At 38.5% G+C, this 14,683-nt stretch overlaps 1 protein-coding gene across 1 annotated transcript; it reads right to left on the bottom strand.

Annotated features, from left to right (window-relative positions):
• Nucleotides 1-1,183: 1,183 nt before the first annotated feature.
• LOC143865819 (uncharacterized) lies at nucleotides 1,184-2,472 on the bottom strand (the record flags this gene model as incomplete). The annotated part of the gene is made up of 3 exons (XM_077375923.1): nucleotides 2,182-2,472; nucleotides 1,970-2,079; nucleotides 1,184-1,910 (listed from the first exon to the last, which is right to left on the bottom strand). Coding segments are annotated over exons 1-3 (1,128 nt in total), but the record flags the coding sequence as incomplete, so codon positions are not given.
• Nucleotides 2,473-14,683: the final 12,211 nt, after the last annotated feature.

Raw genomic sequence — 14,683 nt, 5'->3', positions numbered from 1 at the left:
CCTCCTCCAGAGTAGTAGTCAGATTATGCTCCTTTCATCACAGCGCTAGCCGATGTTCACTCATTTTGGGCTTATCTCTGCTTTTGATCTTATGGTTGATCTGTATAGGCTACTTAGGTTATCTTTGTATTTATAGACATGGTTAGCAGTATACTCAGCTATGTTTTGATGAGTATGGAAGTATGTTATGTATGGCCTTTCTCCTTATACGACATGCGCATTGCCTATGCTCTTCAGCTTGTATGGTTTTATATTTCTTGTTTTGCTTACATTTCCTATCTTGGCTTATATTCCCAATGGTTCAACAAGTACTCCCAATTAATTGTCTTGATGATTAACAAGCTCAATTTGCTCAACAAGTACTCTCAAGATTGCTCACCAAAGGCAAAATGATTCAAGTTCAAGTCATTTAAAAAAGCATGCGGAAGGCAAGATCTTAGCAAGTGCAAGAGAAGACCTCAAATCAATCTTGAAACATTTTTTTTTGTATCATTACATCAAGCCTTTACAAAAAGTGACTACATATATTCATTTCATCAACAAAAGAAATGATTACTTACATCAAGCCCCTACAAAAAAAACGGAGCTTGATTACATCAAAAAATGAGTATACAAATATTCAATTCATCCACAAAAGAAATGATTACTTACATCAAGCCCCTACGAAAAGAACGGAGCTTGACAAGATACACCCGACCTTTTGAATATAGGTGTAGAAGCCCCAATAGCACTATGGTCAGCAAGCTGCGCTACGATAGTAGTTTCTTTGCAAGTTCTTTTGTTGTGACCAGGCTGTCCACATTTGCTACACTTGTAATGTAATCCACTCTGTAATTCGCGATCCGTTCTTCTCGTTCGCGGCCTTCTAGGTGGTCGTATTGGACGTGGCGGTATTACTTGCATGAAAGGTTCAGGAGGGACCTGCCATTGGGTGCGATCTAATGTGGGGTACAACACCTCATCATACGTCTGCCGATATCGATCCACTTTGTAGCAAGGCTTACAGAAGGAATACGGATTTTTTTCTTTTGTGATGGCAATCGCTGTCACGGCATGTCCGCATGGTAGTCCGATTGTTTGGAACACACGACAACTGCACGTTTGAAGATGCAAGTTTACAGAATCTTGAATTTGAACGGACCGTACTTCGAAAACATGTAAACCAGCTCGATATGCCACATACTTGGTTAACTGTGTCCGCCACTTCGAAAACATGTAAACCAGACAGGCTTTCTTCCTTTGCCAGTCTGATATGTTTTTCTGCATAATTGGTTAACTGTGTCCGCCACTCATCACCATATACCCGACGTTTCTGAGAGAAGTCAGAAGTCTTCCATCTAGTGTGCTCCACCAATGATGCAATCAGCAGTTTCCTCGTGTTCTTCGAAAATGCATTCAACAACTTCGATCTGTTGGTTGTAATGACATCATATCTATCTCCCGTAAAATAAAAACTAGCCCAGCTTTCCTTCGGAATTGCGCTTATCCACTTGTGAGCATTTTCATTCCTTGCCTTAATTTGATCCATGGTATCTTTAAAAACACTCTCCCTCAAAGTGCGGGCAGCTCTCCAAAATAACCTCTTAAGTAGGACATCTTTGAACTCGGAGTAGAAATTGGCAGTGAGGTGACGCATGCAGTAACTATGATGAGCTTGTGATAAGACTTCAGGTACCGCCTGCATCAACCCCTTCTGGCGATCGGAGTATATCGTGATTACGTATGACTCCGAAGGCATTACTTTCTGCTTGAACAGAGTTAAAAACCAGCTCCAACTATCTTCGTTTTCGTTCTCCACAATTGCAAATGCCAAGGTAAATAATCTGTTGTTGCCATCGACCCCACACGCAATCAATAAGACTCCATGATACTTTCCACGCAGATGAGTTCCATCAACCAAAACTAGAGGTCTGAGAGTTCGATTGACAGAACGTATACAGGGGCCAAATGTCCAAACATGCGAACGAACGTATCGCCTCCCTTTGGACGCAATTCTCTCGCTCGAAACACACGAACAAAGCTACCGGGATTTGTTCTCTCCAGCTCAACCGAGAGCGCAGGCAATATGCGGTAAGAGTCCTATACGTTCCCCCACTTAATTTCATTGATGATGTTCATTGCGTGGTACGCTTTTCGATAGCTTATAGTCACACCCCACTGCATCTTCATATATTCTATTACGAGCATTGTCGACGTGTCTTCCGGACGAGCGAATAAGCGTAGGCATTCTCCTGCGACCCAAGCAGATGTAGCATGAGGGTGATCAATGCCACTTATCGTCGATGTACACGTATCTTGGGGTACAAAAGTCTTAGCCAGCACATAATTCAAATGAGTACTGCCCGTTATACGAAATATGCAATCGCTTACTTGAAATCGAACGCCATACTTCCTGGGGGTGGAATTTACTCTCACGAATGTTAATCTTTGCCGGATTTTATACTCTCGAACCGCCTTCTTGAACTGCTTCATATTCGGAAAGATTGCCCCAATCTTTAACTGATCAAATCAAGATTATCGACACCTACATCATGGGCCCCAACATACATGTCCTCCGCTCCTCTTAGCCGACTAGAGGGAGGAGAACCCACTGCGATAGGTTTTGCGCTCGAATTTACACCAACGTTTTCACAATGGACATCATTCCGACCATCATCATGATGATTATCAACAACATCGTCAGCATCATCATCGTCGTCTTCTTCAAGATCATAATCGTCGTCGTCGTCGTCGTAATCATCATCATCATCATCATCATCATCTTTGCCTTGTCCAATATCACATCCGACCGGACCATCCTTCACAAAAAAGTCATCTTGAAACTCATCATTGATGTCTGCTTCTGGAACTGCTTCATTTTGTCTATCATCAAAATATTCCCCCCCATGGTCCGCAGTAAACTCCATATGGTTCAGAGCTGCCTCATTTTGTCTATCATCAAAATATTCCCCCGCATGGTCCGCAGCAAACTCCACATTGTTCATACACGGATCATCAGTAAATCCTTTGTTTAAGAGGTCTTGAAACATTCCTGAAGAAGTACAATACCATTGACTGTCATTAGGTTGGGCTGAATCACCTCCTGAAATCCCACTTAGGCAACCCAAGAGAGGGGTGAATTGGGTTTCTTTTAAAACTTTATGGATTTAAAAACTTTGTTTGTACTAGTTTTAGTTTGATTAAAAAAAATAAGATATTTAGCTTTACTTGGTGAATAATTAAAGATTACAAATATAATGCAAATCCCACAACAAGATAATGGATTAGGATGAGTGGTTTCGTTTAGGCCTTTTATCAAACACTTGGTGGAACCCTAGTTAATCTACTCTCTTTAGTTCCTTTGACAAACACTTTGTGGATGGCTCATACAAGTAAAACAAAATTAACAATAAACTTCAACCACAAGAGTTAAACACTTACCACTAGAGTAGAGAGGAAGAGACAAGAGGCTTGACACAAGGGTTTTTATAGTGGTTCGATCTTAAACCCAAGACCTACTCCACTCCTCTCAAGTTTGTCTCCTTGAGGATTCCACTAGTCTTCTTCCAAGGAACTTAAATACGGCGTTCCTTCGGCAAAGTACAATCTGAGCATCTAAGCTCCAAGGGTCTTAAATACGGCGCCCTTTGTTGCCAAATACAATGAAGAGAAGAAGTAACAAGCTCTCTTGCCTCTTTGTAGGCTAATATAATGTAAAGATCACAATACACTCTCAAAGATGATTACAAGTAACGCCTAATCCAATCTTAAAAGAATTCCTCAAGATCAAAGCACAAGTGAGATGGAGAGAGATTTTACCCAAAAATAATGGCCAAATTATTTTCAAGGGTTTCTTAGAGTTGGAACATGTTCACTATCATGTTTTGAACACATACAATGGGTATATATAGAGTCCCAACATAATATGACCGTTTGGGAGTCTTCAACGGCTAGTACGGAGGCACCCACAGAGGCTCCGCAGTGACCATTACCCATTTTTTATTTTGGGTCAGGTTCCTCCACGGAGCTCCGTGAAAACCCACAGAGTTTCGTACCTGGTTTCTAAATTTCAGCTCCTATCTTCGAAAATTCATATCTCATTCGTTTCTCGTCAGATTTCAACATTCTTATACTCTACGGATATGAGAAAAATGAGAGCTATCTGTTAAAAATATTTTCAATAATTTAAACAAGTTTTGATAGGATTTAGTTGCTAGTCCAGGTTGTTTCTTTGGAAATCTGTTTTGTTAAATGTTGTGTTGAATACGGTATGGGTCCCAACATGTTGGTACACCACCATGGCCATTCACTTAGCCATTTAAGTCCTTAAAGGGTGTGTTAGTCTCTTTGGAAAATATATTTTTAGGGGGTTTTAAGATGTGCCTTGATCAAGAGAAAGTCCAAGAGAAAGATGAATAGATTCTACCATTTTGGATAATCTCTTGAATGAACTCTTGAGCCAATCTTCATTTGATCTTCAATATGGTTCTTGGCTTGGTTGTAGGATCTTCACTTGAGCTCTTCCAAAGATGATGCCACCAATGTGTTCAAGCTCCTTTGCATGTTGATCCTTAAGCCATGTGTTGCGTTATATTGTGTAATGGCGATATGACATGTAAGTTATTGATCGACAAGCTTTGGCCTTCATTGATCTTCCTTTTTTGTTCAATGCTTTGAGATGGTTGATGTTGAGCTTCTCCTTGGTTTATCCCTCCAAGGCATGATTGATCCAAGTATGCTCAAGCTCCTTTGACATGTATGGTTCATCTTCAAGCATAGGCCATCAATGGTGTGTGCTAGCATGGATTGACCTGTGAATTACCTGTCTATAGCACAACACTAAAGGCAAACAATTAGTCCATAAAAGACTAATCAATTTGAGTTTGTTAATCATCAAAACAAGGTGATTGAATGAACCCATAAGAACCCTTGGGCTAACACCTCCTGTAACACTAACAAATTCATCTTCAAAGTCTTTTTCCAAATCTACTTCCAAGATTGGGCGTTTCAAATTTCGGCGTTATCTATCCCTTAGAGGTGGAATCGAAACAGAAGGTATTGGTGGGTGATGAGAGGGTTCAGAAATACACACATTGTTCGGGGGAAGCATAGGGGGGATACAAACATTGTTTGGGGGAAGCATAGACATATTCATTGAATTAATACCCTCGGGGCTTCTACTTTGGGTTATGTACAGCATCACAGAATTGACCGCATCTTTGTCAAAATTCTTCATCAGAGACTGGAGGATATCGTCATTACCAACATCAACTAAAGTGGTTATGTACAATCAACAATGTCTCGAGATTTTATTGATAGTAACACCTCCCTACCTATACTTCCCATTGTTTTGCGGATAAGATCTTCAAAATCTAGCAAACTAATCCGACGGCTCACCGAAATCAATGACTTCCTCCCTCCGACATATTCCCAAGAAACTTCATCCTTCAAATAACCATCATAGTGTAAAAGAAACTCAGGCATTTACGAATACCTCCAACGACACGAAATGAACACAATTTCAATCATGTGTAAAGATAAAAAATTCAATAAGGTTATCAGTTATAAAGAGAGGTTATAAGGGACAAATAGAGCTTACCTATTGCATACATTAACAATTTCAAGAAGGATCCCTTATGTCAAGTATAGAACAAATTATAAAGACTATACAATACAAATATCACAATTGCAAGCAGATTGACAGCTCTAACCAAGGGGTTATGAAATACACAAAGGTGTTATCTATTGGATACAAGGTCTATCTGCTATATATTATTGAGATAGAAACTATGAATTGTCTACAAGGTAGTTTTGAAACACATATGTAAAAACATTACAATTTCAAGTCAAATTTGAACATGTAAGCAAGGGTTATTACGTATAGATACTTAGGTTATCCAATTTATACTGAGGTTACCAATTTAGACACAAGGGTTATCCAATTCTTTACAGAGGTTTTCAATTTATACTGAGGTTATGCAACTCTATACTGATGTTTATTCTATACTTAGGTTATCTATACTGAGGTTAGCCAATTCTATAAGAGGTTATCCAATTTATACTGAGGTTATCAATTTAGAAACAAGGGTTATCCAATTCTTTACTGAGGTTATCAATTTTATACTGAGGTTATCCAACTCTATACTGAGGTTATCCAATTCTATACAAAGTTTATTCAATTTATACTGAGGTTATCAATTAGAAACAAGGGTTATCCAACTCTTTAATGAGGTTATCAATTTTAGACTGAGGTATCCAATTCTATACTGATGTTTATTCTATACTTAGGTTATTTATACTGAGATTTTCAATTCTATACAGAGGTTATCCAATTTATACTGAGCTTATCAATTTAGAACAAGGGTTATCCAATTCTTTACTGAAGTTATCAATTTATACCATACCAACTTCTTCAGAACACACCAACAAAATGAAACTAAAAAATTCAATTATCAGTTATTAGTTTTAAAATAGGTTTCAGATCATAAGAAAAACAATGTTTCCAAATATAAATGGGGGTTATCCAATATTTACAGGGGGTATCAAATCTAAACGACGGATTATCAATGTAACCCACCATCTTCTCCGAAAAGTAAGCCGGAAAAACCATTATAGATAACGGTTATCCAATATTTACATAAAAAAACTAAAAAAATAATTTCCACTTACGTATTTAGGTTTGTTTCTTTCTTCTTGTAAAAATGAGTTGGAGTGAAGAAGAAGATGAAAACATGGTGATTATACAGTTGAGGTTTTCTTCTTTCTTATTGTAAAAATGGGTTGGAATAAAGAAGAAAATGAAAACATGGTGATTATACAGTTGAGGTTTTCTTCTTTCTTCTTGTAAAAATGGGCTGGAGTGAAGAAGAAGATGAAAACATGGTGATTATACAGTTGAGGTTTTCTTCTTTCTTCTTGTAAAAATAGGTTGGAGTGAAGAAGAAGATGAAAATATGGTTTACTTGCAAGGAAAGTAAGTAAAAGCTTTGATTTGACAAGGGGCATTTTCTTCCATTTTTCAGGCGGGAAATGGGCGTCAACACGAAATGGACATGTTGAAATTGGGTGACTTCAATCGGACATTTCCCTATTTTTCCTACGTCACATGGAAATTTTTCCTTCCACATATAACGCATATTCATTAGGAAATTCATTGTGGCCCACATGATTCAAATATTCAAACTATTCATTTGATGGGCCCCAACATAAGTGGCCTTTCCGCAAAAACCATCTCCATATGACGATCCTAACCCTCCGATCTAGAGAGATTGATTGGAGGGTTTGGATCATCCTATGGAGTTGATTTTATGGGCAAGGCCTACTTAAGTTGTGGCCCAACAAATGAACGGTTTGGATCTTTGAATCTGGTGGCCGCAAGTGAATTTTCAATTAAAAATTCATTTTTAATTATGTAAAGTGGGCCCAAGGAGGGAGAGAGTCTTACAAGGGACTGAATTTATCACCGCCCCAAAAGAACCCTAAAAAATAATCTGCGTATGCAGTGGAAGTGAAATTTTGTAGATCTTTGTAGATTTTGTAGTTTTTCTATTGCGTCCCTTCAAATGTAGTCTCAGTACACTTTATCTCTTAATAATAGAATCACCATCAAATCTCACTAGGTATAACTTACCAAACATATGCTATTCATTTAATTTTTACCGCCTCTTCTATCGTACGCCCCTTACGTCAACCTAAATAAGAAAGAAGAGCGGTATGTTTTAGACTCCGCCAACCCATTCTCCTAATATAAAAACTGGAAAATCCACTCTCAACTGACTCACAATTTCCCTAACCCCCAAAGTCTATCTGAAATGGACTCCAACTCCACACCTTCCCCACTGGCCACATTCAATGTTAATGAGGCTAAAGAAGTGAAAGAAGATGACAACAAAGTCGACGATATTTCGACACTGGTAGACGATTCCGACGACGTAATAGCGCTTCCTCCTTCATCGAATAATCCAGGTACGGACGCTAACATGAATCACCCCTCCGGAAAAGGAGGTGTACGGTCTCCAGCGACCCCGGCGACAAAGCGTCGACGTACTGTGTTAGAGAGGCTTGAGTGGTTGCCAGAGGGATGGGTGAAAAAATCGAAGATTAGAACTTCCGGCATGATGGTCGGCAAAATAGACTGGGTATTTGATCGTCCAATTCTTTTTTCTCTACACCTGCTTTTACTTTTTCAGTCTGGTAATTAGAAACTCTAGAAATCAAGACTTTGATGCTATTCTTTGCTTTGTTTCATCCGCATGATGTTATTTCAGGGTATGGATTCTTAGAAAGGTTATGTGCTTCTGTTGATCTTGATATTGTTTTAGTTGCTTCTATTATTCCTAGGAATTCTGAAGACTTAACATTGGAAGGCTATGCTATTCTAGTTATTTTTATGTTCTTTTATGTTGCTTATGTTATTCTTTAGCATTTCTAGGACTTGACATTCAAAATGTTAGTACCAGTAGCCTGAGCAATTACTTTATATCCCAATCTTAGGCGTCTAAGTTTGAAAAACATGTGCTTTAACATAAAACAAAGTTGTGAGACTTTTCGACATGTTCAGATTTCGGGCTTGTATGATCACGACATAGTTGCTAGTGTGGGAAGCAAAAGCATGAAGCGAAGGCTTTTTCAGAAGGTGGGAAGATAGAAGTGTGAAGGGATCTAGAAGCATGAAGGGAATCAATGGGGAAGCGCAAAATAATTTAAAAATTCCAACATTTAACAATAAGTAAATTCTAGTTTCCAACCAGCATAGGCAACTTGAATCCAACCATCATAATTTGCATACTAAATGTAGTTAAAGGAAAATCACTGTTATCTGAAATGCCTGTGTTAACCGATGCCCTACTAGATGAATTATTTTTGGAGACCAGGTTATGAAATCTTTTGTATGGGATGTTTTGGATTTAATGTTTGCACACGATAGAATTTATGAATTTTTAGCTTTTGTACTATAACTAGAAAGTTAACTTCTTGACTTCTAGATTTTTGTCGTGAGACTATTTTTAATAAATCCAAGGGAATGATATTTTCAACTCCCCTGCATTACGTATGCGCTCCCCTATAAGGTGATTTGATGTCAAAAAGTGTTAAAGTTGCACATTGTTCACGTCAAATCACCTTATAAGGGGAGCGCATGCGTAGTGCAGGCGGGGTGAAAATATAATCTCCCAAATCCAAATGGGGGGTATTTTCCTATTTACATGTAAATCTTAAGTAGATAGACATTAAAGATATTAACTTAAATAACTTTGTATATAAATACACAGTCCCTTGTATTTCCTTGTAATTCTATAAATTCCATTATTTAAATGACTTCGTATATTAAAGACATATTCTTTTTAATTAAGACTTTATATTGTTTAAGTTGATTCTATTATTCTTAGGAATTCGGAAGATATGACATTGAAAAGGTTATGTGCCTCTATCGATCTTTTTATGTTCTTTTAAGTTGTTTCTATTATTCTTTAGCATTCCGAAGACCTGAGCTTGGGAATGTTAGTAATTGAAGCCTGAACAATTACGTTATATCCTTATCGTAGGTGTCTAAATGAAATCCAGTTTGGCAACCAAGAGGGGGTGAATTGGTTGTCTTATAAAAATTTTAGCCTTTTGAAAACATTTCTAGTTCACCCTGGTTTTATCATCTCTTAATAAAGTTAGATGGAAATAATGATTTCTCAATTCTTTAGTTAGCTTACGAACTTGATTAAGTAATATTGGCCTAATTTTGAAAACACATTAGGAGATATTTGAGTGTGCCTTGACCAAGAGAAAAATCCAAGAGAGAAGAAAATATATTCTACCATAGAAACTCACTCTCTTGAATGCCTCTTTACTTAGCCTTCAATTTATCTTCACTTGAGTGCAAGGCTCACTTGTGGGATCTTTAATTCGAGCTTCTTACTTTGACACCTTCCATGGATGATGCCACCATTGTGTTCAAGCTCCTATGTCCTTGGCCCATGTTGATCCTCAACTTAGGCCTTAAATGATCTTTTTTTGCTTGTTCAAATGCTTGAGCTGATTGAGTTCGAGCTCCTCCTTGGTTGTACCTACAAGATATGATTGGTCCAAATATATTTAAGCTCTTTGTCCTTGAAAGATCTTTCTTAAGCATTAGGTCATGTTTAGTGTTGTGCTAGCATGAATCAACCTGTGAATAACCTGTCTATAAGACAATACTCAAGGGAACAAATTATTCCATGAGAGAACTATTCAATTTGTGTTTGTTAATCATCAAAACATGAGTGAAATGATTAAGCCTTTGGGAGCCCTTGGGGTTACACTATGTTTGGAAAAACACAAGCTTTAACATAAACTAAAGTTATTAGGTTTTTCGACATGGTCAGATTTCGAGCGTCTTTGATTCGGCATAGTGACCAGTGTGGGAAGTGAAAGTGGGAAGCGAAGGCTCTCAGGAAGCTGGAGACATCAAAGGTTCTGGAAGCATCAAGGGAATCAACAGGGAAGTGTGAAATAACAGTTGGGTTTTGTGGAAATAACAACAAAGGCCCTCCATGTTTGAGATGTTAGGCTTAGCACAGTTGGGTATTAAAACCGGCCTCCGAAGTGTACCAAAGATAGTTGGATTTGGTGGAAACGGCCTCCTGCAAGTTTTTTCAAACTAAATACAGTCGGGGCAACAAAAGGGAATCCGGGAGAATCTGGTGGTGGAGGGGTAGTCCGAGATGCCTTTGCAAAGGTTATAATAGCCTATTTGTATTATGAAAAAAGTACTAATATGATAGTAGAAACAAGAGCGCTTCTAGACGGCCTTAGGATTTGAAAATGAACTCGGCAACTTAAGAGGGGGGTGAATTAGGTTTAAAAACTTTTATTGTATTTAAAAACTTAGCTTTATCAAAACACCTTTTAAAACCTCTTTAATAATTATTTTATCCCTAGTTACTTTGAGGATGTAAAGAGTAAAGTTAAAGATATTACCAAGAAGTAGAAGCAATGAGAGATATAGCAAGAACCGCACCACAATGAACGCCAAGATTTATAGTGATTCAGTCTTCTCAAAAGACCTACTCCACTCTTCCAAGTTTGTCGTCCTTGGGTTTCTTCACTATTCCAAACACCACACTACAGCCGGGTCCAAGGCCTCCTTACAAACAACTTGTCTTCGAACTCTCTGAGGGTCACAACCCTTCTTTTACAATGAGATGAAGAAGTGAAAGCTCACTTGACTCTCTTTTAGGCTAGTACAAAGATAGAAGATAATAGATTAACTCTTGTCTTACTCAATTCACAAACCCCTAATGAATCTCTCTTGAGGAATGAAAGTAACGGCACTAAAGAGTAGTTAATGTTGACTCTCTTTCAATCAATAGGCAAAGGAAGTGTAGGTAGGAGTTAAGGCTTGATAATTGATGCTCAAAATTACAAGAGTTGTTTTTTTAGGATTTTTAATGATGTATATGTATGAGTGTCACAGAAGAAACCCTAGTTTTTTGTCTTAACAGGCGTCGTGGACGAAGTCCGGACGTCCAGCAAATAGTGCCGTTTGAAATTCCAAAGTGCGCCCAATTCCGTCACGGACGTCGGCAGATTTCCCAGATGTCTGGCATTTGCTCGATAAAATTTTCTTTTCAAAACAATTCTTAGACTGACGTCTGCCAATTTCTTGAACTTCCTCAATTCCCTCGTTATCTAAAATTGATTATTCAGGTTTCAGACGGATGTCCACCAAACTTCCGGACATCCGTAATTTCCTTGGAAATCAAAACTTATATTTCTGAGGGGAATTTTCAACGGACTTTGAAACTACTTTGGGGAGTGTTTTTCCTAGACATGTCCAATTTGAAATTCCAAAGTGCGCCCAATTCCGTCACGGACGTCGGCAAATTTCCCAGACGTCTGGCATTTGCTCGATAAAATTTTCTTTTCAAAACAATTCTTAGACTGACGTCTGCCAATTTATTGAACTTCCTCAATTCCGTCGTTATCTAAAATTGATTATTCAGGTTTCAGACGGATGTCCACCAAACTTTCGGACATCCGTAATTTCCTTGGAAATCAAAACTTATATTTCTGAGGGGAATTTTCAACGGACTTTGAAACTACTTTGGGGAGTGTTTTTCCTAGACATGTCCAAGGTTAATTGGGGACTCCCTAAGTGCCAAAACCATTCAATTCAAACAAGAGAGATTCTACAATCTGGATTCACTTAACTAATCTTCTCTTCTTGTCTTCTTGAATCTTCATTAGTCTTCATGAGTCTTCGAACTTCATTCACTCCAAATGTGTGTGCATCAAGGTTCCATGGGTCTCTTGTAATGTCCGAGTCGCCTTGCTTGAAGGTGATGTGTTATACCTGGTAACTTCATAGGCAAGCGACATCAGGTGTGACAAATCACTGTGGGTTTGATTCCAATCAAAACTTAGTGTTCGATAGCCGTTCGACTTACAATCTACCCCTTTTTTATTGATGGCAAACCCAGATTGATTGAGAGAAATGAGAATAATTATAAAGTTAGTTTTGCTCCCCCTCAACTGAAGCTCCCCCCCTGAATGGTAGCCATTTGAGACTTGGGAGGCTTCCATTTTTACATCAATCAATACTAACAGTTCTCCCCCTTTTGACATAAGCAAAAAGGGAGCATAATATGAAGCAATAGATATAGATCCGAAGAACTAATAAGTAAAATAGCATGATGCAGCACATATCCATGTGATAAGAAAGAGATATCCAATCATACCAAGTGACCACGACATGATAGGAATATGGATAATATCGATGGAAATAGTGAATGATGATTATAGTTCCTATACCAATAACATACCAAACCAAAATGAGGAGCCATTGGGCACCTCAAGTAGTATCAAGTGTTACGTGCAGAAAAGTAAAAAAAAATAGTATGTGAACCTGATTAATACATGCCAACAGATAACTTAAAATTAAATAAAGCACAAATGATAAAAAGGGCATGTAAGAAACAACACAACAGGACCCGAGGTCCTAATCCTCTGATGGTGGTTATGTTGGCGGATAGAAACGCCCCTAAAAAGCGGTAAATTCCTCCTGAAGATGCGCGACATCAATAGACAACGACTCAGTTGACCCGGAGAGGCTGTCATGCTGGGCCTTGTTCTCCAATCGCAGTTGCTCCACAGAGTGTTGGAGCCTATTATAGTGATGCACGAAGGAACCTTGGAGACCACCGTACAGAATGTCGAAATCACAAGCCGTGCCTGTGAACTTGGGAGGCGTAGGACCACCGGTGTAGGAATACTATGGAGGAGAAGTACATAAGTAACCGGAAGAGCAGTGGTGTCGTCCTCATCGTGGGTGTCCTCAGGAGCATCCGAGTCGACATACGAAATAGAGGAAAACCTGAGGAATACGCATACGACAAAGGGTGGTTTTGTCTATATCGACGGAGGCAGGAGAAGTCTTTTCATTTTCAAGGTCAATTTCAAGATAAGTAAAAAGACGATTGAGTAGAAGGCCATAAGGAAGATGAGTGTGTGCCTTTGTTTGAACACGAGATGTGGCGGATAATGATATACGCAAGGTTGACAGGGGTGTTAGTGAGAAGGACAAAGGTCATAAACACCTCGAGAGGGCCTACTTCATCCTTGCAACTAGCCCTAGGAGTGATGTTACTGTAAATGAGCAGGTGTTAAATATGAGCGGTTTCAGAGAGGTGATTGGGTTTGACCATAGTGGATGGGTCGTAGGCTTTGCAAATGGCACTATAGACGGTGGACTGTGGAATGCCAGTGGAGGCAATGCCATCGTCTGCCCAAAAATAAATATCTGGCTCGTCATTTGAAAGGTGAAAACTGTTTACAACTTTAGAAAGGGTGAGTTTAACCCTACGGTGCTTAACTTTTGAAATCAGAGTTACATTTTCTATGGAAACTCGGAGATTTGTGTAAAAATCATAAAATAAAGAGGGACATGCGTACCATGGATCTTCATATGTAAGGATGCCTTCCCATCCGAGAGTGGTGAACTGCTCTACAAGAGGGAATCGTGAGAGGGCAATCGTGTCGACGCGGCAACCGCTAAGGATTTTCCTACGGGGGATTTGTTGAATCATGAGCTTGGAATACGTCTCAGGCTGACATGGAGGAGGAGAGGGAGACCAATGGATGCCCTAAGTATAAAGAGTGATTAAAAAAGGAAACTAAACCTCTAATCTTTTTTCGTCATGAGTCTTTTTAGTAGTGCTCCTAGAAACACTTGGTGAATATATCTACTTGATTGACTATTCATATTTCAAATTCCATGCAGGAATTCTTTACAAGTCAGAGACACAAAAGAGGGGAGCAGACCATTAAAGTAGTAAATGGAACAAAGACAGAAATCAAAGCCATTGGACAATTAGTCTTATTCTGTAGAGTAGTTTCATTTTGGATTTAGAGGATACTTTTTATGGCCCTGCTATAAGAAGAAACCTTATTTCAGTTTCTAAACTTTATTCATATGGATATAAACTTTTGACAATAATAGTTTTTCTCTATTCCATGGTTCTCATATGATTGGATTCGGTATTGTAGAGGGAAGTCTTTATAAGTTGAAATTTGATAGCTCTTTTGTTCAGACTTTATTTTCCTTGTACATGAATGATATGATGGAAAATACTAATAATAAACAAAGTCAGTTGAATGAAAACTCTTCTAAACTATGACATAATATTTGAGCCAAATATCCAAGGAACTGATAGAGCGGTTTGTTAAGGATAGAGTT

This window comes from Tasmannia lanceolata, unplaced genomic scaffold, assembly GCF_043159265.1.
Source record: "Tasmannia lanceolata isolate RefF3 unplaced genomic scaffold, GAP_Taslan_0.1 ptg000112l, whole genome shotgun sequence".
NCBI classification, from domain to species: Eukaryota; Viridiplantae; Streptophyta; class Magnoliopsida; order Canellales; family Winteraceae; genus Tasmannia; species Tasmannia lanceolata.
The sequence above is the reverse complement of the archived record's forward strand: the minus strand, read 5'-3'. Positions and strand labels throughout refer to the sequence as shown.